Genomic DNA, 26,472 nt, shown 5'->3' on the forward strand with positions numbered 1-26,472 from the left:
TAACTACAGAGAGGAACAAAGGTAAGTCTTTGTTGCTTCTTCGAAGGATATCGTCTCTCCTGAACTATGCACAGTAACACTCAAATCCTGGGTTACCAACGGGTCAAGATGCTTTACCACGGGGTCCTTGGCAATGCAAGCTGGGCATGGCACGAGTGGACGGGTTCAATGTTTGAAGCCATGATGGTAACTACATAGAGGAACAAATTAGAACCAATTAGTTAAGAGTCAAGAACATCTGTCGTTGGTTTGTACCATGGGGACAAACTGTGACATCACATGTTTACAAAAAAGCCATAGAGCCTGGATTTCCTGCAGGCACGATTTGTACACAGCCCGTTAGAAGAAAACATAAAATCTTATATTTTATGGAGATTTCACTGTCCAATTCAACTTTTGGTATGATGAAAGGGGGCACATCTCAAAACTTGTCAAGCTTTTACTTCCATAACTGTTGGATTTATGTGAAAATTATGACACAAAACGTCAACTTTCCCATAAAATTTTGACCAATGCAGTACATGTACCTTGACTGCCGGAATACCCAAAGAATGTACAAGGTCACACTCGTTGTAAAAAAGGTTCACATAGTCTATATTATGCATCACAGTCACTGCGCACCGTGCGGAAAAGTCCTTTATTTCATTTGCGGCGTATGCAAGACAGTCGCAGTTTTGCATATATAATGAGCTTGGAGGGCACATTTTCAAAAAATCATATCGTGAAAACCCAGCCATGTAAAAATACAACAACGTGACAGTATGAATGAGGAATGCTTAATTGTAATGACAAAAACCATAGGTGAATTTTTAATTGTTCAGAAATAAGGAATTTTGGACTATAAAAATGATCATCGTTGTACAAAAATAACGGTCTCCGAAAAAGTCCCTTTTGTAGCGTTTAACGAAATCGTGCAGACAAACCTTAATCATGTGTGTTCAGGTACATTATTCATCTACTCAACCGCTACTGTCGTTGTTTCTGACTCCACTCGAAACAGTCGCCGTCAGAGCGAACTTTCTCGGTAAAAAAATCCGCCATTACTCAATGGTATAATGTGAGCCCGAACGTGATTGGTCAGAATGTGCATCAAGCGTGCCAACTGACTAATCAGCTTCTACGTAACAAAACGCAAGGCACCTTTGGTTTGGCATGATTCCTTGCTCATGTCATGCAATCACGGGGGCTTGTTTTGACAACAAAGGGGTGCCCGACTATTATTCGTTAGTATGGCGTTTGGCCGGGTTTAGCTTCAGTTATTATCTGATCTGTATCTTTACGTCTACGAAACCAAAACTGGCATAAACGCAACGGATAATTGCTATTCAGTGCCAAAATATGATGGCCTTCCAACCCAATGCTATGAATCCAAGTATATTTGAGTTTTAAAAAGAAATCCTTCTTTGTATATTGATTAAAATAAAATTAAAAAGGGTTCAAAACTCATTTGTTGTTTTCTTTTAACCAATGAAATGTTCAATTCCTGACCCTGGCCTTCTCCCTATTTATTAACTGTGAAATCTCAACTAAAAGCTGGAAAGTTTGGTCAGCTTCAAATTAAATATATTCAATATACAACACACAATAATAAACCAGATGACAAATCTTTTAACTTTGTTAATTTTACAAAACATTTATTTTAAAGTCCCTTTCAGCTGCTTACATAAAATAACGACGACATTTTGATGCGTTTCTGCACACACGACAAGTTGTAAAAACTTTAGTGACCACAGCAAAATACAAATTAAAAATTACTTGGGAAAGTACCTTGGTATATTAATATAAATTAAATAGAAATATCAGTTTTGTTCAGTTTACAAAAATATCTTGTGAGGGAGTCTCCTAGTGAAATTTATTACTCGACTAGTCGGGCCTCGAAGTCGCAACTTTTAAACTAGTTTTCGATGCCCAAGATGCCTTACGGCATATTGTTTGGCACAGGCACAATGTATTAAAGTTAACGCTGAATGGATTGAAAAATTGTGTAACTGGTGAAAAACAGAGGACGGTGTGTTCCGTAAAGTAAATTAAGACCCTTTTCAAAACCGCGGCTGCGGCATTGGATTCGGCTTCAGGCTCTGTCATGTCTGACACCCCACGGGGCATAAGCAAAGCATGCGCAATTGTTAAAACTACCACGGGGCCAAGCTAGCCTGAGCCGAATCTTAAGTCAAAGCCGTGGTCTCGCAAAGGGCCTTTCGCTGTTGTGAATGGTCGCAAGCGATACAATAGCACTCTGCACTTATGACATCACTTTTGCTTGAAAGACCCCGGCGTCAGACAAACATTCCACTAATTTAGCAATCACGCCAAACGTGCCACATGGCACGTGTATGTAGTAGTAGTATAGTAACGCGAGTAAACATAGTGGACAAGTGTGTGTGCATATGTTGTTAGTAAAATTTTGTACGCTTGTCTGAGATCCATGTACTAAACTTGGTTTTAGCATTTAGTGCGGAGTGCTATTGGTTCACAAGCAGGTACTACATTGTAGTTACGACTATGCAGTGGCACGATAACCGAGTAGTTGAAAAATGTTTGCAACTCGACTAAGCAATCAACAGTCCCGACTTCAACAGTAGTCGCCCTATGTAGTCGTCCAGGCTCGGGTCTCCCCGTCACTTTAAACCGTGGAAAATTTTCAGAGAGCTGGGACTGTAAAAGGAACACAAAGAAAGCAAATAGAGTTAAAAACATGCCCAAGAAGACCAAAATGTTTCAGAAACACTTTACACTGAGCAGAAAACTGACATGGACTACAGTTAGTACCAATAAATTGCAATCCCCCGGTGAAATATTTTTGCTGTGTGAAATTAAAGTTAGACATGTTTGACCGTTCCCTTTTTGATTAAGAGTTAACCAAGACTCGAATCAATAGGATTTAACCCAGTATGAACTAGCAAAAGGTATTGACCACCTGATCAAATTGAAACTCAATCAATAAGTATTGTATTATTTATTTTCTCAACAACGTGTCCACAAATATTGAATATACTTTCAGGTAATTAAACAAATATTATTTTTTGAATAATAATATACATGTAAAATAGAACTTAGATTCGAATCATAGAAATAGAAGACCTACTCTAAGTCTTACTCTACACATTTAATACAGAGTCTCAACCACCACGAAGAAAACCCATAACAATTCCATATTTCAATCCTGCATCAAACTGCCATGTTTTGTTATTATTGATGGAAATAATTTTTGATATTATTCTTTTTTTTTCTCATGAGAAATATATTTCTTCATGATTTTTTTTCACAACGATCGTCATCAAACAATCATGATAAAAAAAGAACGCTGTACGAACAGTACACAAACCAAAGCCTTTTCTTACATGATGACGTCACGTAAGCTAAAACGAAGCGGCACAAACAATGATTTTTGCACATTTTTGGCACTTAAAAAAAATATCAACGGCAAAACCTGCAGAAGTGTATGTGGTACCAAACGAAAGAACTATCCTTTGTCTATCAGAATATGGACTCCGTTTGTCTCAATCGTGCTCGAAACAGTCGGGGGCACCCTAAGTGTAAAGCCTATCAACAAAAAGTGTAAAACTTCAACCACATTTCAGACGAAGATTCACATGTGTTTGGTCTCGAAAATCCGGTAAAAATGGATTTGTTTTACGAGGAAAATGTTCAAGAAACTTACCACTCCATGCTTGACCCCACACTGCCCTCTTGCTGGGACCTGTAGCCAATTTTGCACATCGTCTCCGAGTTCTCGCGCTGTCACGCGAAATCTCGAAGGGTCCGAGTGCGCCGCGCGACTGCAAATGAAACCTGGAAAATATGCTAATTATCTCGCACTCTGCGCACGGACTGATCAGTATATAATATCACTCTTTTCATTTGGGTACAAAACATCTCCGAGCGATTTCTTCTGACGTGTATGTTGATTCAGAAGAAACAAAAGTACATTCAACTTTTATTCCAGCACAGATCAAAGGTCTGTATCCCCCCCCCCCCTTTATTCAGATGGGCTTTTGTTCGTCTGAATTTATGGTAGAAATAAGAAATATTGAGCCCATATGGAAACTAAAACAAAAAGTTGAGCTTCCTCTATTAGTACGGTGTTAAAGGGCAATTTGTCCCCCACACACGCTCTGTGTATTTGTCCCTCATCCTGGGCTGAAGGAAGTTGATTTAAAAAAAAAAGGCAAAATACTGCTACGCAATAAACCTCTACAAATCCCAGTCATGTCACTACTCCATTGCTTTGTCCTTCGGATGGGACTTAAAGCTGTTGGTCCCATGTGTTGTGTAAACGCATGTAAAAGAACCCAGTACACTTATAGAAAACAGAATGGGTTCACCCCGGTGTTCCTGGCTGGATTGGCAGCATATTGCAATTCACTGGAGAGATGGCGAGGCAGGCGAATTTATGCAGCATTATATTCTTACTTATAAACTTGTTTTCATAACGCAAGTTATGCACTACTTTCGTGATATCGGCTGCAGGAAGATACACACTGGCATTTTGTTTTTATTATCGATGAGCTTCGTGACTGGAATTTCAAATGTCACCCCTTTGGCCCAAGCCCATGTGGAAAACATCCAATGCAGTATCCAAACTTTATGTGACCTGACATTAGGTGAAATAAACATGTCATAGCTTAAGATCCTCCAGTCTCTTTGTCAGAGCAAGCTTCGACTGGATGGCCATACGCAGCAGTGAGTTGAGTGTCTTCTTCTCCTCCTCGGCGCTCGAGAGTGCAACCTCCGCAGTTGTCTTATTTGCTTTTAGAACGGTCCTTAGTGTCACCACTTGTTCCCGCTTCGTTGCAAGAAGTGCTTTGAGTTTCATAACCTCCTCACGTAAGTCTTCATTTTCTGCTGATCCACTGCTCTCATTACCACGCTGCCGCGACATCTCAACAGCATGCTCAACAGAGCGTTTGAGATACTTAATCTGATCCCGAATTGTTGTCAGGAGGTTGTTACAGGTTATGGGATCACTAGTCATCTTCCTTGGGGAGGCATCTTGGACTTGGAGTCGCCTTGACGGGCTTGATACTGGCGTGGATGACTTCACACTGGATGCTGGTGAGGAGCCTTCATCGGCGCTCGCGTTTCCATCTGCATCGCCGGAACTCAAGTTTGATTTTTCCCTGATTGCCTCCGAATCAAACGACACCTCTTTTAATCTGCTTGCGATTTCAGCACGGAAGCTCTCTCTTCTACTTTGCCGCGTGGCTTTCAGTTGGTCTAGGATTACTCGGTTGGGGGTTTCACCATTTACCATACAGACGTGGTGATACAGCTGTGCCAAGTCCTCGCTAACATTGATCAGTTCATCTTGCGTGCAATTCAAGTGTCCCTGCGACTCGATGATGATGTCATTCATCTGTCTCATTTGTCCTTGGAGACCTTTGATTGTCCCTTCCTGATGCCGATTCCTGTCATTCAAGAGGTCCACCTCTGACTGCAGATCCGCTTTCTTGCTCTCTTCATTTAGCTTGTCCTGCTGGCTGTCCACTTTAGCTCTGAGAGCAGCAATCTGAGCCAATGCTGATGTGTATTTCTTCTCGTGGTGTTGTACAAGCCGCACAAGGTTCAGCAATTTGCGCTGATGCATGTTCAAGTCTTCCGGTAACGGTTCTGCTTCACTATCTGTCCCCGAGACATACATTTCATCAGGGAGGCAGTTCAGTGCCCCGATTGTCTGCTCCAGATTCTGTGACAACTCTGATTTCTCCGTCTGTAACTGTGCCAACTGCTGCTCTAACTTCTGCACTTCTGTCGACTGCAGTTCACTGTATAAATCAGAGCCAGTACAGGTTGACAGCTGTGCGTGGGCATTGTCTCCATTCGTGCCATTGGTCGATTGGAACTCATACTCCATCCTCCGAAGGATTGGATGATCCGGGGACTGGGACTCTGTATCTGAGTCGCTATCACCAGCCAAGAGTCCTGAACTATTCATAAGGTCATTGTTGAATGCCTCCATCTCCATGATCATGGCCTGGTCCAGTTGCTTCTTGAGATAATGCTTCTGCTCTCGTTCAGCTTCCAGCGCCTGAAGTGTCTCCTCGATCTGCTTGTCGGCAATCTCCCTCAACCGGATCAAGTCCTCGATATGAGTGTTCAGATACTGAGTTTCCTCCGTCAGACGGCGGTTCTCATGCTTCATGGCTTCGTACTCCACAACAGATGACTTCAACATTGAAATCTGAAAAGGACAGTAAAAAGTGGTGACTTTCTAGCATGAATCATTTAAAATATAACTCAATAAGACAATCTAAAGTTTCCAATTAGTTTTCAAAGAATCATATTTTTCAACATTCAAAGCAATCTTCTGTTGAAAAAGTTGAAGAAAGGCAATCATTACCAATAAGTTATTTTATCTTTCACTTGCAATGTTTTTGTTTTATTTTGGCTCTTTTTACCTTTCATAAAAATCAGTTTATATTTTGTTTTCAGAGAAACAGAGATTAAGGGTTGATCGAGAAGGGAGTTTCTCACCTGTTTTTGCATAGCAATATTCTCCTCTTCCAGCTCACTGTAATCCTGAAGAAGCCTCGACTCCCGAAACTTGGTGTCTCTGATGTCATCTTTGCACGTCTTCTTGGCCGCTTCCAGCTTCTCCGTCTGCATGACCAGCTCAATGTGTCGTGCGTGTAACCGTTCATTCTCAATCTTGGTGTGCGTTAGATCCTGACGACTCATCTTGATCTCCGACTCAAGATCAGAGATACGATCGACAAGGTCCGCCTCTCTCGTTGCCGTTTCTTGGAGGAGACTCTCTTCTCGGTTGACTTCTTGAATGGTGTGTTTCTTTTGATGGATCTGGTGCTGATCCAGGGCCTGTTTAATTGAAAAATAGATAATAAAATGAATAATAATAATAATAGTTATTTGAACGATTGGAATAAGGGCTCAGTTTCATAAATAAGTGGTAACAGATTTGTGTGAGTGTAACCAATGTATTTATTATTGAACTCAAATTTAAAAAAGCTGTTTGGCCAACTATGTACTCAGAATGCCAGCCTACAGGCTACGAAACCTGGTTTACTACAGTGACTTCAACACTCCACGCCAATGAGGACGCCCACCTCATTTGCTGCAGCACCTCTACCAAAAATGAAGGGGGTGCTGGAATATGCTATAGCGCCCCTACTTTTCGAACATTGGATGTATTATAATCACGTTTTTTTTTAAATCACCCCTAAAAACCCCGAGTGAAAAAGTTGTAACACATTATAACAAATCAATTTTTAACTCTTGCGAAGACCAAGACCTCGGGAGGGAATGCAAAGAACAGCCTTCATGAAATTCAAGGGCAAAAGCTGAATTTTGACACCAGGGGTGTAAAAATGTACTTCAGTCAGCAAACATTTTTACAATGCCTGTTGGTGACTTGGTACTTGTTATGACAGTAACCATGGTAACTGTCATGACTGCGTAGAAAGTGCAGTCTGAATGAAATAAAAGGGTCTGTCTAAATACTAGGTACTTCAAATTCAAACATGTCAAATTGGAAAATGGACAAACTTGATACACACAATGAAGTACACATGAAACACACATAAAGCGCTTAGGCCAAATAAAAAATAATACCAGTTTACAGGGTTCGACCTTAACGCAGGTCCGTTGGCCAAATGCCAGTAGAAATCGCGGCGGACCAGCTGAAACACCTTGCCAACTGGTCCGGCTGACCAGTCAAAAATATCGGCAGCGGTACTACAGAACTATGAAAATTTTAAACTATTTTCAGGCTCGAATAAAATGTAAAAACATTCACTCAAGGTTTGGATAAAACGTAATAAAAATCACTCGAAGTGCCGCTGAACGCTGGCAAACTTCCGACGATCACGCGTACACAGCGCAAAATCCCATCATGTAACGCAAAGGCTTATAGTCTTCGTATAAGTTCACGTGTGGCAGAAAGTGTAAGAAATACTGAACGCTAGAGGGCGTTTCAGAATATTCGATAGCGTGGGAATAGACGCCCTCTATTGGTGAAAGTACGCAATAGCTTACAAAACTAGCTTCAATCGCCTTGACAGAAGACCACAAAGCAAAACACATTCTGTCAGCAGCATGGTCGGTCAACGGAGCAGATTTCCGTGTGGGAATAAGAGTCTAGCGTGTTTACGAAAAACGAGCGAGACGGTGAGGCTTCATTCAACAAAAATTACCAAGCTAGGATACTCTGGATGAGCAAAAAGGAGTATTTAATTGTGTTTAGTAAAGTTCTTCCGTCCTGATTTTGGGTAATTTTGTTGTTATTTGGGGCTTGTTTTTTTTTGCGGGCGATTGGTGGGCGATCTAGTTTATCTATGGTTTTATTGGTCACATATAATGCGCGGTTGTTTGGGGTTTTTTGCGGGTTGATTTCAAGAAAGACTTGGGTTTTAGAATGCAATCATGTGTTAAACAAAGGCGCAGTTGTTTTTGCTGCTTTTAAAAACGTTTTTTAAATGAAAATTTTGTTCACAAAACAGACGCCGGCACCGACCATTCCATACACATAATTGAAAAAAATACCGTCAAACTCGTATGCTTCTTCATGGACTTTTTTGATGTCTACTTTTTGTTGGGGGTTTTTCTGGACGAAAGTGGGAAGATTTTGGGAACTTCGGTACGATGTATTATGTTTATGAATACTTATTAAAACTACAATAATAGGCAATGTTTATACATGATAAAATAACTTGAGCGATCGCACGTAACCCTCCCCCACAGTAGATTTGAAGGCGGTACATAAAAAGTTAATGATATTTTAACAGTCGGTTTTAAAGTGTTTTTTGGGGTGTTTTTATAGTAAAAACACTATTTTTTTTTCTTCATAAAAAAGTTCTTCTTACTTAGGAATACTTCTATGTTGAGTGCTTACAATAAACCGTGGACTAAAAAAAAACTACCTAAATAAAGACCATTTTGCTTTGACAAATAATTTGACCTGTTTTTAAATTAACTTTAATAACGCTATTGTTATTACATTTTTAAAGAAAAAATACTCTCAAATTAATTATCCTTTACGAACACAATAACTTGGTACACATAAATAAAGTATGGCTTCCAGTGCAGTTAAGTTGACGTTGCAAATCATGTTGAATTTTGAAATAGTGAAATAGCGACGATCGAAAATCGAGCAGTTGGTATACAACAGAATACTATTAGTTTAAAAAAAAAATAGCATAAAAAATTGACGGACCAGTCAAAAACCTGGCGGACCAGTGAAAAATCAAGCCAACTGGTCCTGCTGGCCAGTTGAAAAAAAGTTAAGGGCAACCCCTGTTAAGCTCCGGGTCATCGAAGCCACAAGAAAACTGAATATCTTTATGTTTTTAATGATTTCAAACATCGAGTTTTGGAATCTCGCCAGATAAAAAACATTGCTTTCTCTTTGCTAAAAGAAACACTGTAGAGACAATTAATTAAGAACTCACTCCACGGAAGTGAAGTTAGTACGAGATCGGAAGTTCTCTCGATCCACTTAAAGCAAAAGCAGTATCCCAGCCGATTTCTCACCCTTCCAGCCTTCCATTATGGTGAGCAAGACATTTCTTTTTAAAACTGAGAAGTCTCCCGATTTCAAAAACAATCTACTCGGCGGTATTATACAAATTTAACATGGCTTGAAAGAATATAAAGCATGACAAGTTCGCAACAGAACAAAATATAATATAATCTAACCAGCTTAAAGGCAGTGGACACTATTGGTAATTACTCAAAATAATTATTAGCATAAAACCTTTCTTGGTGACGAGTAATGGGGAGAGTTTGAGTTTGATGGTATAAAACAATGTGAGACGGCTCCCTCTGAAGTGCCATTGTTTTCGAGAAATAAGTAATTTTCCACGAATTTGATTTCGAGACCTTAAGTTTAGAACTTGAGGTATCGAAATCAACCATCTAAACACACACAACTTCGTGTGACAAGGGTGTTTTTTTCTTTCATTATTATCTCGCAACTTCGATGACCGATTGAGCTCAACTTATTTTCACAGGTTTGTTATTTTATGCATATGTTAAGATACACCAACTGTGAAGGCTAGTCTTTGACAATTACCAATAGTGTCCGCTGCCTTTAAGTAGATGCACATTATTGTGTTACCGCAAACCATTATACGTTGCCTGAAAACACTGATTGTTCCACTTTAGTGTACGCCCTTCAATCTTTTAGGAACAAGATTTTGCGTGAAAACCCTGTATATAATGTTTCACATTATAGTTATATAGTGATTGTTTCCTTATCCGTTGGGGATTCCTTTAAAATGCAAACACTTTAAATTCTAAACACATAGCCTGTTTTAAAACAAACAACTCTGGTGAACTGTAGCACTAGACCATGTGAACTTTGTTTATAAGTGTGACCCTTGTACATTCTTTGAGTATTCTGGCAGGCAAGATACTACATGTACACTGGTCCTACAGTGTATAGGAAAGTTGACATTTTGTGTCATAATTTCCACATAAAACCAAAAGTTGTGAAAGTAAAAGCTGGAAAAGTTTTGAGATGTGCCCCCTTTCATCATATCAAAAGTTGATAAGAATTAAACAGTGCAATCTCCGTAATAATAGATTTGATGTTTTCTTCCTTTGAGCTGTGTACAAATCGTACCTGCAGTAAGTCCAGGCTCTGTGGTTGTTTTTTAAACATGTGACGTCACAGGTCACATCGTCTATTGTCTCCTGTTTACAGTTTTATGCCAAGATCATACTTTGCATAAAGACTATATAGACAATGTAACAACATATTGTAAAAGTACACCTTGTTTTCGGGCATTCACAAACCACATGTACACCACGTGCACACTCTTATAGTTGTACGACATTGCTTTATGTGGTATACACACTAGTATAAGTTCAGTCAATACACGCTGTTGTGGTAGGCTTACATCAAATTTAAATAAACTTACTGTCATTCTCAAATAATTAAGAAGGTGTCTTTTTTAATCATTGTTTGGATTATCAACATCTTCTCCAATACAATTTGTTATAATTTATAATAATTTGTTGAACTTTTTATTGCGCTCTCTCCAGGACCAGCCTGTCCGATTAGAGCGCATAACAATTTATCACAATTCCATTTAAAAAAAAAAATTATGAAAATTAATCCATCCGAAAATAATCAAATGCGTAATTATATCAAAAATCCATTAAAAAGTTACAGGGGCAAATACCAAAAATCCTTTAAAAAGTTACAGCAAATAACAATCAGTAAAAATTACACCAAACATTAAATTTACAAAACAGACTTAAAAACATACAGAATCAAATTGCACAAAGGTCATAATTTGTGATGTTGAATTCAGCCTGTAGAGAACAGGTGTTTTTGCACTACCGGTAAATGAAATCAAAAGATTATGACCTGAGCCTATAACGGGCAGACGGCCTACATGGCGTGTCACACAATGTGGGATTGAACTTTAATACAAAATAAGTCTCTCGATCTCAGTTGAAGCTTCTTTGAGACAGTTTATTTAACAGAATACAACATTCATCACGTGACTTATGTTGTTTGTTTATCTTTTCCACCATCAGTTTTGTTTTCCAGTGCAATTCCCTCCCGCCCCAATTTCGGTGGCACAATGATTGATACAAAAACTTAAGCATTAAAGCCATTGGACACTTTCGTTAAACTGTATTGTCCAAGGCCCACACTTCGTGTACCACAACTTCTATATAAAACTAGACATTAGGTGTTTGTGAACAAACACAAAGCTGTTCCGTGTTCTTTTGCTTTGATTATGTGTTAAAATTACCAAGGAGTCTAAAACTGAAAAAAAGTTTGAAAAATACTGTACAGTGTCTTGAGTTACGGTGCCACTTCATGGGGTCACGGTAACCTAAGGCTAATCTCTAACGCCCAAGGAGTCTGTAACTGAAAAAAGTTAGAAAATCGGTTGTGTAGTTCTTGAGATATGGTGCCACTTCTGGTTGACCCGGAAGTAGAGGTCAACTTGGGGTCATGGATTTTCAAAGTTTATTTTTAATGCCTTAGGAGGATAAAACTGAACAGAAAGGATTGAAAATCGGTTGTATAGTACTTGGCGTATGGTCCCACTTCCGGTTCACCCGGACGTAGAGGCCAACATGGGGTCACACGGGTTTTCACAGTCAATATTAATGTCAAGGAGTCTGTAAGTGAAAACAAATTGAAAATCGGTTGAGTAGTTCTTGAGATATGGTCCCACTTCCGGTTGACCCGGAAGTAGAGACCAAATTGAGGTCACGGTTTTTCCAAATTTTTCTCCTATCCCCAAGGAGTCTTATAACTACAAACAGTCGACATTCTTAAAGAAGAATGTCGTCTTCCTGTGATAATTTATCTCGGAATGTCGACATCCTAAAAGTAGGATGTCGTCTTCCTGTGATAATTTATCTCGGGATGTCGACATACTAAAAGTAGGATGTCGTCTTGCTGTGATAATTTATCTCGGTATGTCGACATCCTAAACGTCAGTTGTCATCTTCCTGTGATAATTTATCTCGGGAAGTCGACATTCTAAAAGAAGAATGTCGTCTTCCTGTGATAATTTATCTCAGAATGTCGATATCCCAAAAGTAGGATGTCGTCTTGCTGTGATAATTTATCTCGGGAAGTCGACATCCTAAAATTAGGATGTCGTCTTCCTGTGATAATTTATCTCGGGAAAATCAGAAAATTTATAAGTTTGCTTGTTGCATAAAATTAAATTGAAGATGATGCCTGAATTGATTTTTACAATCACAGTTGGACTCTAGACTGACGTGTTGGACTCATTGAACACTCCAAGTGGTTCAATAGGTAGTGCAATTCCAATACTTATGCTGATGTTCTCATGATGTCAGCATCAACAGGAAGTTCCAACTTAAATATGCAAATATGGGTCACGTGGTTAATTAATTAACATTTTGGGGGGTCGGTGGTTTGATGTTTGATCTAGTACGATTTGATTTCACAGAACTCTTAACCACCAAACTCTGCGCTTATGATCACCATTTTCCGCTTACTGTGTTTTTCAAACATCATCGTGTCATGCATGCACACATGTTATGTTGGGCTAACAACTGAGAAAAAGAAAAGGCAACACTATTGATATAAAGATAAGAATCTAACTTAAATATTACAAAAATAAATATTTTTTAGTTTAAGGGGATAAACTGAAATATTGATATCGCACGGAGATTCGAACTCGCAGGTATCAGAGAAGTAAGCGCGACTGATGACCACTAGGCTATAAGGGCCAATACACAATTCGAGGGTTGTATTTATATCAACAGAGGGGATTATGATCCAGCGAAATAATTCTCGTTTCATGATTTTGCGAACATTGTCACTAAATATGAACTTCAACGCCTATAACTATTAAGTAGGGTTGAAATGTAGTATTAGATGCCTTTAGGGGTTTTTGACGACGACGTCGTCGTCGTCAAAAAAACCTATTCAATTACGCACGTTCGTCCACGGACAACGACGCCACCTCGGAGTCTAAATTTGACATATTTTCACTCATTTCTCAAAAACTACAACACCACAGCAAGTAATATTTTAAGGGAAGCTTTCAACTGTCATTATCTTCAAACTGTTTAAGTTTAGTGTAATTCTGTGGACACCATGGTATGTCGTCGTCAAAAACCCCTATTTATATACGCACGTTCGTTAAACGAAAACCCTATACCTTCGTGTGCAAAGTATATTGGTCCAGAACTCGGTTAGGAAACGAATAAACAGAGACTGCGCTGTGGCCCAGAACGTAGGTAGAAAAACAAGAAAAGGAGACTTGAGACTTGTGACTTCTTGAGAGGAGCCCTCTCAAGAAGTCACAACTCATGATAGGTACATACTGAATTGCATTTACCATAGAGAATGTTTAACAATAACATGGAAGCGACTGCATCCAGTTATATTCAAATGCGTAGACTCATCTCAAGAAGTCACAACTGATGATAGGTACATACTGTATGGCATTTACCAAAGAGAATATTTAACAATAACATGGAAGCGACTGCATCCAGTTATATTCAAATGAAGATTACGTGGCTAATTTATTAAGATTTTTAATTTTGTTTACATTTAGAGTAAAGCTTATGTTCTAAGCTTCAATTTGGTATATGATTTCACTCTTTTGAAGTTATGGTCTAGGAGATTAGGTTTAAAGAAAAAAACTTGTGCGATTGCTATGGGTTTTAGGCGGAAACAAAGAATAAGAAAAAAAATAAAAATCTCGACAGAAACAATACCTGTTCTGACGGTAGGTCGGAACAGCTAATAACAAACCTGTGGAAATTTAGGGTCATCGGAGTCGTGAGAAAATAACGGGAAAACCCATCCTTGTTTCCCCACGTTTCGCCGTGTCATGACATGTGTTTAAAATAAATTCGTAAATTCTCGATATCGAGAATTGATATTGGTTTTTTTCTTCTCAAAAGTAAAGCATTTTATGGAATAATATTTCAAGAGAAGGCTTCAACCATTACCTTCTGTAAACCCTGTAAGTTATTTGTAAATCTGTGAACATTCATTTTTTTCTGTTCCCAAAGTGTCCAATGGCTTTAAAGGAACACGTTGCCTTCAGATTTCACAAAATTTCACGTTTGAGGGTGTTCCTTGTACTTATTAAGAGTTGTTCTTGCAATAAAACACATTTAATGTGTTGTAATTAGTGAATGGTAATTAAAAAAAACAAACACTGACCTCTGACCCCGAAACATGGCCCGCAAAATATATACGTTTTTCAAGCCGTCAAAACGATCGTCCGTTTATGCGCGATGCACAGCAGTTAGGCTGGCGCCGTAGCCAATGGCCTGGTAAACATACCAGAAGAACACGAGGTAACATACCGTTCTCTACCATACGACGTTGTGTGAAATGTAAACACACCATTTTGCTGTCAAAATGGATCGCCGAAAAACACAGATTCAGCTCATTGCTCTACGCAAAGAGGTGATTGAAGACACGTCCAAAAAGAAGGAACGGACACCTCGCCAATCAGGGTATAGTCTTGGCCCAAGACGATGGTGCTTGATTCTGGATAGTGTACTACGCGCGGTTGAATCGCCAAAGCGCGCCCGCCACGGTATGATTTAGTTACGTGGACGGCTCGAAATCTAGACTACACTCTGCAAGCTACCATCGTCTTGGCAATCCTGCAGCGCTGTGTTAACTTTTTCATTGTTTTCTTCTACAGCTTTCTGTAGAACCAATCAGCGTGCGATCGTTGTAATAAATTAACATAATGTTTAGTTGACCCCGGGGTCATTCATGTTATGATTACACGGCATTGGCAGCTCCGTGTTTGTCGTGGAGGAAAAATCGTAAGAAAATAGGAAATATTCACGATTATGAATGTTAAAGATGAACAAATGAGCCGAAGCTATATTGATCTGCTATCTAGATGGCAATTAATGAACGACTATGTCAAAATATACCAGCTAGTGCCCTCTCTGCGGACGGTCTGGTTTTGCGATAAACTCCGTCAGTTCTCGTGTGCTTCGTCTGCTGCATGCAGGCAGCAGTTGGACTATGAGGTAGGATGTCCGGGTGTGAATAAACTATAGGGAACTCTGAACTAGAGCATGATACCACATACGACCAACGTTTGCAACTGAGCAAGTTATGGATCCCAAGTCATTATGTAACTGTCAGTGTCACAAAGTGGTGAGTGGAGAGAATCTTGTTTATATTGATCGAATCTGTATAGAATTAGAAAACGTAAAGTCATACATTTGTAAGTAGTCATTGTTTGTCATGTTTGAATACTTCAAAACTTGTTGTTATTTATGTAGGTAGACCTCCTTCCTGCTAAATAGCAGTGCTATTTCATGATGCGAAGCACAATTTTCTTGTGTCTCACTTATGGAAGGGCAGCTCGTAAAAGTATTGCCTCACCAAAATACACTTCGCATTCGCATTCGAAGGAAGTATGAGCCTACTCCTTGGTTTTGTTTCGGTTTGGAACGAACATAGCCCAGCTTTATGTGAGATTGGATTTGTCTGACTTGAGTCACCAACACTTCAATGCACACAGATTCATATCCCTCGATTTGAAAATGGCTCATCTCATTGGCTGACTTTTTTTTTTTTAACTTACATTTTTCTTCTGTGCACAAGCAATTAACACTTGTTTGCAATTGCTATAGTTGGGTTGATTGATGATCGTAAATCGTAACCCTCGCTGGTCAACGGTTTAATATTTATAATCAAAACAGATGTACATTTTACATTAAGCTTGATGCAGAAAAAGTTTAGCACAATAAGACCCAATATAATCACTGAACTTATTCTATGATTTGTATTTGTTTCATTCTTCTGATAGGGCACATTTCCAGGAAAGGCTTTTAGAGAACTGCTGCATGCCCACCTTGGAGTACTGATACTTTTTAGGCCTCGTCTTGTCAGATGAATGGGTAGTCAACTGCTCTGCAATTAAGGAATGGAGTTCTTGATTCAAGAGAGACAAATCTGTGACAGAATCAAGATTCAAGCGTATATAATTGTGGAAGAGATATTTTGCTGTTTTGCAGAGGAAGTCTCAAGAAGAGAAAAGGAAAAGATGGAACATCATATTAACTGTCGTATGTGAAGAACTGTACTCTACATTTTGCTGCAAAGTTCCACCACTGTATCACAATTTATTGTCGACATGTATCATACCATACCAATACAGAGATTGACTTTCAAGATGAGTTTACATAGCTTTTTCAACACTGTGGGAACTGTGTGCATACTCTTAGCAACCGATGCTTTTGGACTGGGGTTGATGTTTGTCATTATTTTGAACACCAAGATGAAAATGTACAACTAAGTGGAAGAGTTGGGCGAGATGAGCAACATGGTCTTTCAACTGCCATAAACTATCTAAGACACAGAGAATCAGATGAAAACTGCATTGCACCCCACAATGTAGAAGAGTGGTCGTAGGCTCAGCCGCTCATACAGGTACATAGTACAAACAGTATTGTGTATAACTGCTGTGATACCTGTGCACTTTAAATGCTGCTGTGGGAAAGCCTGTGATTGGCGATTAGTGGTACGCACTACGACTGATGTCGAAATCGCAACTAGTTATTGCTTAGTCGAGTTGCGACTGCCATTATTCACCTACTCCGTAAATCAAGCCACCACAACAACTAAAATAGTTGCTCCTATTCCTGCTTGCTGAAAAAATTGTGTCGCTCACAGTCACGACTTTTCATGGCAACATAATTTACCTATGAAACACAACCAGACATCAGTAAGCCTGGGCCACTTGTGTAAGTTACTACTCAACTAGTCACACCTCAAAAAGTCATGACTACGACACTAGTCATGACTTGTTTGCCGCAGGGGCAATATGGTAAATTTCTTAGATTGCTTAGAGGATTGAAGGATTGTCACTGGTGTCACTGACTGTGTTTCGTAAGTAAATTATGTTGCCATGAATAGTCATGAGCGATACAATAGACAGTTCACCAAACAGGAAGTTGTTACTATTTTTGGAGTACACGATTATTCAATTAGGAATTAAAAAAAGTAGTCGCAACACGACTTGTGATTTTAATAATCTCGACTGTGCGACAAGTTTGACACTGTGTCGCACTAGTCGCCCAGCCCTAGACATAAAGTGACACAATCCTTAAATCCTTTCAGCGTGAGTTTTACTCTATTGCACCTGCAGCAAATAATACGTCGCAATGCATTTTGGGGCATGAAAAATGACTAGTGTGTTGAAGTTGCGACTATTTGAGGCACGAATAGTTGAGAAGCAAATTTCACTAGTCGCTCAGGCTTTAATTGTGGGGTATCGTTGTTATAGCCTGTTTACAAACCTGATCATTTTAATAGCCACTGTTCTGTGAAGAATTTGTGTTTGGCAATAAAGAAAGAAATCAATTTTATGAACAAGTAATTTGTGTTGGCCTTTATTTAGAAATAATTTGAATTAAACTGTATCAATTGTTGTAAGACACAATACATCATTGTTAATTATAACGTACTGACTATTAGGTATTCATGTGATTGTGACACAATTAGTAGCCCTAAAGTTTAATACATGTGCAAAGTCATATAAGTCGATGCCTCAGAACGACAATAAATTGTACTTGTACAGTGAATAGTGTTTGCTGTAGTAAAACTACTATATACGGTAGTATCATGGAGGTTTCTACCTCCATGTGAGTATAATCATGTAGGTACCTCCATGGTGTAATATATGCACTGAGGGTAGTTCGTCTGTCTGTGGTTCATGTGATCTGCCCACGACAAATCATTCGGGAAGTATAAAACCATAAAACAAACACGACACGTAACGAAGCATTTTGTTACTTAATTCCTCCTTAGTCAGTTTTCTCTCAGACATTCTGTAGTCAGCTATTCTTCAGAATAACGACAATAATTATTAATTGGTTTTCTGGGAAAAGGGGATGTAGAATTTAAATCCCTGCATTGCGTTCGTTAAGTATGGCCATGGAGGAATTCCTCCATGGTATGGCTAGGCAAACCATATTATAGTATCACTCGTTCGTCCCGTACGTCCGACCGTGGCCCGACTTCATTTCATGCTGCTGGGCGCTGCCATGTTGTTCACATGTTGAATATGCATTACACAACCTCGACAACGGCCTTATTAACATAATACGGCAACGCCCACAGTGCACGCAGCGCTGCATGATTGCCAAGACGATGGTAGCTTGCAGAGTGTAGTCTAGATTTCGAGCCGTCCACGTAACTAAATCATACCGTGGCGGGCGCGCTTTGGCGATTCAACCGCGCGTAGTACACTATCCAGAATCAAGCACCATCGTCTTGGGCCAAGACGATGGTGCTTGATTCTGGATAGTGTACTACGCGCGGTTGAATCGCCAAAGCGCGCCCGCCACGGTATGATTTAGTTACGTGGACGGCTCGAAATCTAGACTACACTCTGCAAGCTACCATCGTCTTGGCAATCCTGCAGCGCTGTGTTAACTTTTTCATTGTTTTCTTCTACAGCTTTCTGTAGAACCAATCAGCGTGCGATCGTTGTAATAAATTAACATAATGTTTAGTTGACCCTGGGGTCATTCATGTTATGATTACACGGCATTGGCAGCTCCGTGTTTGTCGTGGAGGAAAAGTCGTAAGAAAATAGGAAATATTCACGATTATGAATGTTAAAGATGAACAAGTGAGCCGAAGCTATATTGATCTGCTATCTAGATGGCAATTGATGAACGACTATGTCAAAATATACCAGCTAGTGCCCTCTCTGCGGACGGTCTGGTTTTGCGATAAACTCCGTCAGTTCTCGTGTGCTTCGTCTGCTGCATGCAGGCAGCAGTTGGACCATGGAGGTAGGATGTCCGGGTGTGAATAAACTATAGGGAACTAGAGCATGATACCACCATACCACATACGACCAACGTTTGCAACTGAGCAAGTCATGGATGGATCCCAAGTCATTATGTAACTGCCAGTGTCACAAGGTGGTGAGTGGAGAGAATCTTGTTTATATTGATCGAATCTGTATAGAATTAGAAAACGTAAATTCATACATTGTAAGTAGTCATTGTTTGTCATGTTTGAATACTTCAAAACTTGTTGTTATGTTATTCATGTAGGTAGACCTCCTTCCTGCTAAATAGCAGTGCTGTTTCATCATGCGAAGCACAATTTTCTTGTGTCTCACTTATGGAAGGGCAGCTCATAAAAGTATTGCCTCACCAAAATCCACTTCGCATTCACATTCGAAGGAAGTATGAGCCTACTCCTTGGTTTTGTTTCGGTTTGGAACGAACATAGCCCAGCTTTATGTGAGATTGGATTTGTCTGACTTGAGTCACCAACACTTCAATGCACACAGATTCATATCCCTCGATTTGAAAATGGCTCATTGGCTGACATTTTTTTTTTTAACTTACATTTTTCTTCTGTGCACAAGCAATTAACACTTGTTTGCAATTACTATAGTTGGGTTGATTGATGATCGAAATATTAATAATCAAAACAGATATACATTTTACATTAAGCTTGATGCAGAAAAAGTTTAGCACAATAAGACCCAATATAATCACTGAACTTATTCTATGATTTGTATTTGTTTCATTCTTCTGATAGGGCACATTTCCAGGAAAGGCTTTTAGAGAACTGCTGCATGCCCACCTTGGAGTACTGATACTTTTTAGGCCTCGTCTTGTCAGATGAATGGGTAGTCGACTGCTCTGCAATTAAGGAATGGAGTTCTTGATTCAAGAGAGACAAATCTGTGACAGAATCAAGATTCAAGCATATATAATTGTGGAAGAGATATTTTGCTGTTTTGCAGAGGAAGTCTCAAGAGAAAAGGAAAAGATGGAACATCATATTAACTGTCAATCAAGAAAGACGTATGTGAAGAGCTGTACTCTACATTTTGCTGCAAAGTTCCACCACTGTATCACAATATCACAATTTATTGTCGACATGTATCATACCATACCAATACAGAGATTGACTTTCAAGATGAGTTTACATAGCTTTTTCAACAGTGTGGGAACTGTGTGCATACTCTTAGCAACCGATGCTTTTGGACTGGGGTTGATGTTTGTCATTATTTTGAACACCAAGATGAAAATGTACAACTAAGTGGAAGAGTTGGGCGAGATGAGCAACATGGTCTTTCAACTGCCATAAACTATCTAAGACCAAGAGAATCAGATGAAAACTGCATTGCACCCCACAATGTAGAAGAGTGGTCGTAGGCTCAGCCGCTCACACAAGTACATAGTACAAACAGTATTGTGTATAACTGCTGTGATACCTGTGCACTTTAAATGCTGCTGTGGGAAAGCCTGTGATTGGCGATTAGTGGTACGCACTACGATTGATGTCGAAATCGCAACTAGTTATTGCTTAGTCGAGTTGCGACTGCCATTATTCACCTACTCCGTAAATCGAGCCACCACAACAACTAAAATAGTTGCGACTATTCCTGCTTGCTGAAAAAATTGTGTCGCTCACAGTCACGAATTTTCATGACAACATAATTTACCTATGAAACACAACCAGACATCAGTAAGCCTGGGCCACTTGTGTAAGTTACTACTCGACTAGTCACACCTCAAAAAGTCATGACTACGACACTAGTCACGACTTGTTTGCCGCAGGGACAATATGGTAAATTTCGTGCTTAGAGGATTGAAGGATTGTCACTGGTGTCACTGACTGTGTTTCGTAAGTAAATTATGTTGCCATGAATAGTCGTGAGCGATACAATAGACAGTTCACCAAACAGGAAGTTGTTACTATTTTTGGAGTACACGATTATTCAATTAGGAATTAAAAAAAGTAGTCGCAACACGACTAGTGATTTTAATAATCTCGACTGTGCGACAAGTTTAACACTGTGTCGCACTAGTCGCCCAGCCCTAGACATTAAGTGACAAAATCCTTAAATCCTTTCAGCGTGAGTTTAACTCTATTGCACCTGCAGCAAATAATACGTCGCAATGCATTTTGGGGCATGAAAAATGACTAGGGTGTTGAAGTTGCGACTATTTGAGGCACGAATAATTGAGAAGCAAATTTCACTAGTCGCTCAGGCTTTAATTGTGGGGTATCGTTGTTATAGCCTGTTTACAAACCTGATCATTTTAATAGCCACTGTTCTGTGAAGAATTTGTGTTTGGCAATAAAATAAAGAAATCAATTTTATGAACAAGTAATTTGTGTTGGCCTTTATTTAGAAATAATTTGAATTAAACTGTATCAATTGTTTTTGACACAATACATCATTGTTAATTATAACATACTGACTATTAGGTATTCATGTGATTGTGACACAATTAGTAGCCCTAAAGTTTAATACATGTGCAAAGTCATATGAGTCGATGCCTCAGAACGACAATAAATTGTACATGTACAGTGAATAGTGTTTGCTGTAGTAAAACTACTATATACGGTAGTATCATGGAGGATTCTACCTCCGTGTGAGTATAATCATGGAGGTACCTCCATGGTATAATATATGCACTGAGGGTAGTTCGTCTGTCTGTGGTTCATGTGATCTACTCTATGATGTGATCTGCCCACGACAAATCATTCGGGAAGTATAAAACCATAAAACAAACACGACACGTAACGAAGCATTTTGTTACTTAATTCCTCCTTAGTCAGTTTTCTCTCAGACATTCTGTAGTCAGCTATTCTTCAGAATAACGACAATAATTATTAATTGGTTTTCTGGGAAAAGGGGATGTAGAATTTAAATCCCTGCATTGCGTTCGTTTAGTATGGCTAGGCAAACCATACTATAGTATCACTCGTTCGTCCGACCGTGACTCGACTTCATTTCATGCTGCTGGGCGCTGCCATGTTGTTCACATGTTGAATATGCATTACACAACCTCGACAACGGCCTTATTAACATAATACGGCAACGCCCACAGTGCACGCAGTGCTGCAGGATTGCCAAGACGATGGTAGCTTGCAGAGTGTAGTCTAGATTTCGAGCCGTCCACGTAACTAAATCATACCGTGGCGGGCGCGCTTTGGCGATTCAACCGCGCGTAGTACACTATCCAGAATCAAGCACCATCGTCTTGGGCCAAGACTAGTCATATTGTTGACTAGCAGACCATGTTAGTTCGAATAAGTAAAAGTTTTAAAGGAAAACAACCCAATTTCAAGTCATACTTGTGTTGATCATTCTATTCTACTTTTAAAACATCCTTTCTAACCATATGCATTTTACAACCAAATCACTCGATCTAAGGCATTGGTCTCTCTAAAGGGACTTTATACCTTAGACGTTGGTAATTACTAATTTGTGATCATAAAACTCACTTGATAAAGTCTACATGATGAGAGGCATGTCAAAGGACTTGTTTCTATACTGCAATGGTGTTTTTCTTTCACTGTTTCTTGCAGCTTATATTGCCAAATTTAGCCCAAATTGTCACAGGTTTATTATTTTATGCATAAATATTGAGGAGATACACCAACTATTACTAAGGATACTGCATGGGACTATAGTGTTCTTTGACAAAGGACAAATTTAATTAATGTTTGCAAATACATCGTGTACTGCTGTGAATTGTAAAAACATTCAATAAATTGTCCATATTTTTTTATAAAGTTCCTATAAATTTGTGACAAAGATTCTCTTTGATTACATACAAACTCTAGAACTTGCCAATAATGCTAATAATGCACTGACCTTATATCTTATGCACACCTGTACAGACAATTTTGTAGCCAAATTGTGGAAAGTTACATGGAAATTAAATTTAAGAAGTGGAAAATCTGGATTTGTGTTTTGCTACAAGTTCTTCTGTTGGTAGTAGTGGTGGTGGTGGTATTGGGGGGGGGGGGTGGCGGCTGCGGATAGAGGCCATTCTTGCACCATTAGCGGTAAGCCTGGGCGACTAGTGTCGCACTCCAACTATTGAATCCTGAGTCGAGTCGCGACTATTGTTTTCAACTATTCGGTTAAACGTGCTACAAAAATAGTTTTTAAAAAATTGCGTCTACCTGTTTACCAATTTAGTCGCTCATGACTATTCATGACAACATAATTTACTTACAGAACACAGTCACATCAGCGACACAAATCTTCAATCTTTTCCGCTTGAATTAGACTATATTGTGCTTGCGGCACACATTGCCACAGTGCATTGTGATAATTAAAATTTTGTTGCGACTAGTGTCGTAGTCGCAATTATAACACCCCTTACAAGTATATTGCCTGCTCATTGGTTTAGAGCGCGTCACATGACATGTCTTAGTTTTGCTAGACGACGGCCGTGTGATAGTGCGTCGGTTTGTCATGCGCTAGTCCGAAGACTAGCACACGGCGCCATGCGCTAGTCCGACAGACTAGCACACGGCGTGCAGTACCCAGACGTCCGTTGCGTGCACGAGGATGATAAATTAATAGTCTGTAACCATTTCGGATTGCACGACACTACATGCAACACAGTCAGTAAAAGTGTTTGCAATCTGTATTCACATCGTCCGTGGATTGTAGCATTTTAACCATAGCACTCGAAGCAGTCAATATTTGTATACTATTGGATGGAGGTGCGACTAGTCGATTAGTAATTTTCACTGGTCGCCCAGGCCTAATTAGCAGAGTTTTCCTGTCCTGCGAAGAAGCTGGTTGTCATCTAACCATGCTAGGAAAACTTCTTTGATGTACGTGTACTCTTCCTTGTCCATAACAGCTTCAATAATCACATCACCACCCAACTTTCACTGTGACCTGGGAATCAAGTATCAATACAAAAATGTTACAAAATAATAAAATTGTTCCCCGTTACTGATTTTGTTTTGTAATTTTTGAAAAGAGTTCTTCTAGACTATGGCCTTTTTCGAAACCACGGCTTTGGCTTTGGATTCAGCTCGGGCTAGCTTGGCCCCGCAGATGTTTGGACAATACTGAGCGTGCTTTGCGTAGGGATTCAGACAAGGGGACGGAGTCTGAAGCCGAATCCATAGCCGAAGCCGTGGTTTTGAAAAGGACCTATGGAAGCTTCATTTTTGTGGACAAGAGTATTAATTTATTTTAGCTTTCCTTGCCAACTACCATTTGCAGTATGTGCTCCCTGTTCAGATGCATCGCACCGTAAATTTTGCTGTCAAATGATTCTGAGCAATGTAAACAGGAGCTACCTCAAATAGTACTGTCCAAGACCAAGGTCAAGGAATTACATCCCCATAATAGACATAAACATTATTTTATAAAATAATGAATGTATACCCCGAAGAAAGGATCATGTTGGCAAATAAGACAAGTGACATCATCTATCCTATGGCGATGGACTAGTATTAGTAATAGACACCACTTTCCTGTTGCCCTGTGACTCTACATGTACATGCAAACAGCATAGAGAAAGGACAGAGAAGTAAAGTCCCTGTAATTTTGTATCTAAAAACGAACTGTGGGGTATAGGCCTATATGACTCGCAATTGCATACTATACTTACGCGGTAAACACGGTAAACGCCTCTGACATGTCGAGCAGATGTTTTATTGAGAGGATGAATTCTCTAGCTGTAGTTTTGGTGTGGGAGGTCATGACACGTCCATTTTCAACTCCACTCGCTAGTTAGTATACGGGTACTAGACATTCTTTCGTGTACAAAGTGTTCGCATTACTAGACTGGCCCCGCTAAAATCCTACATCGTACGAGCAAGAACGGGGAGTTCACTGCGTCTGGGGAGGTCTGGCCGCGGGGGATGATGGCCCGCTGGACGGCAGCCGCTCGGCCCCGGGACGTGGGCTGAACTTGCTGCTTAGATAGATTAATAAAAAGTTAATTCAACGTAGGCCCTTTTATTTTTGTTCATGAACTTTTTTTTTTTTTTTGGAGTAACCATGGAGGAAGAGATAGATACAAATGGGTTCGTAAAATTGTTAATAATTGCTCAGTCGTATAGTTCAACGGCTGCGACTGGAAATAAGACTAGTGAATTTGGCGGCCATTTATGGGAGTCAAAATCTTGACCCCCATAAATGGCGGAGCGTTTTGTTTCGAGAAAGTTAGCAAAAGTGAAGCAATTCTAAGGCATGTTTGTGTAGATCATTATATTCTACTTTTTTAACATCTTTCCAACCGTAATCATTTTACATCAAACGCTTGTCATAGCCCAAAAACGCCCAACAAAGCGCAGCCCGAAGGCAACGTGTTCCTTTAAATAAACATGCAGAAAGTTAAGAGTATTATTGATACGATGTCTCAAAAGACAACACAGATGCTTTTGAAACTTGCGAGGGTAGTGTATAAACTAAAAAATAACAATGTTGAACATTTCTAGTGCGCCATGTCTGTACATGCTGGTGCAACAAACAAGAACTCTGCTAAATTTACAATGAGACAGCAAGACAACCAAGGTTGAATAGAATAAAACAATAGTTTTAATTAAGTATCCTAGATCCATCCTCTCGACAGTTTATGTCCTTTTTCTATAATATACAGTGAGTATGGTTGCACTTTTGGTCGTCAAAGCTCACATTAGCGTATAATTTGTAATTAGACAATTCCAGAAAATTGCCTGGCAAGCAAGTGCAATAAATATTTCAAAAGACAGAATAAGTCCAAATGGCTTGTTGGCGGTGGGGCCTGTGGTGTTGTGCCATGCGGGTGAACATCAGACTTAAAAAGGCACTGGACACCTTTGATTGGTAACTTTCAAACTCCTTTTACTCCTTTTTCGAAATTTTGACATTCTCGAGAAAGGAGTACAGCGCCCCATGTTACTGGGTCTACGCATGGAGGTACCTCCATGGTCTACGTCACCCCTTGCCTACCCAATTCACAACTCACCGTGAATTGTTCGATGTAGGCCTATACACGGTACATTCTCATCGAAAGCCGCCCCCCAAAAAAAATGTTTACCCCGGCCGCCTCACAACTGAAAACATTTGGGGCCTACACAATACTGATAAACAGAATAAAACTTACCAATCTTGAATTTCTCCCTAAAAAGAATGGGAAGAGTCAATCAGCACAATTATTTCACAGTATCATTGGCTAGACCATGGAGGATTATGCTGTAATACATGTAAATAGTTAACGCAACGTTGATTGCGC

At 39.6% G+C, this 26,472-nt stretch overlaps 1 protein-coding gene and 2 long non-coding RNA genes across 3 annotated transcripts; 2 read left to right on the forward strand and 1 right to left on the reverse strand.

Annotated features, from left to right (window-relative positions):
• Nucleotides 1-4,592: 4,592 nt before the first annotated feature.
• On the reverse strand, nucleotides 4,593-26,472 carry LOC139954351 (protein bicaudal D homolog 1-like). The gene is made up of 3 exons (XM_071954108.1): nucleotides 26,344-26,472; nucleotides 6,475-6,816; nucleotides 4,593-6,181 (listed from the first exon to the last, which is right to left on the reverse strand). Exons 2-3 carry the CDS (start codon nucleotides 6,676-6,678, stop codon nucleotides 4,619-4,621), a joined length of 1,767 nt encoding a protein of 588 aa, XP_071810209.1. The 5' UTR covers nucleotides 6,679-6,816; nucleotides 26,344-26,472; the 3' UTR covers nucleotides 4,593-4,618.
• Nucleotides 14,982-17,820, forward strand: LOC139954361 (uncharacterized). Its single transcript, XR_011788099.1, has 2 exons — nucleotides 14,982-15,601; nucleotides 16,260-17,820. It is a non-coding gene; the product is annotated as an uncharacterized lncRNA (long non-coding RNA).
• LOC139954359 (uncharacterized) lies at nucleotides 19,003-23,185 on the forward strand. The gene is made up of 2 exons (XR_011788097.1): nucleotides 19,003-19,389; nucleotides 20,018-23,185. It is a non-coding gene; the product is annotated as an uncharacterized lncRNA (long non-coding RNA).

This window comes from Asterias amurensis, chromosome 2 (genome assembly GCF_032118995.1).
Source record: "Asterias amurensis chromosome 2, ASM3211899v1".
NCBI lineage: Eukaryota > Metazoa > Echinodermata > Asteroidea > Forcipulatida > Asteriidae > Asterias > Asterias amurensis.

Excerpts from the sequence above, each read along its gene's own strand:
- LOC139954351 (XM_071954108.1), bottom strand. The coding sequence starts at position 6,678 with ATGAGTCGTCAGGATCTAACGCACACCAAGATTGAGAATGAACGGTTA. Across the intron at positions 6,182-6,474 it reads ATATTGCTATGCAAAAACAG|ATTTCAATGTTGAAGTCATC; the intron begins GTGAGAAACTCC and ends TGTCCTTTTCAG.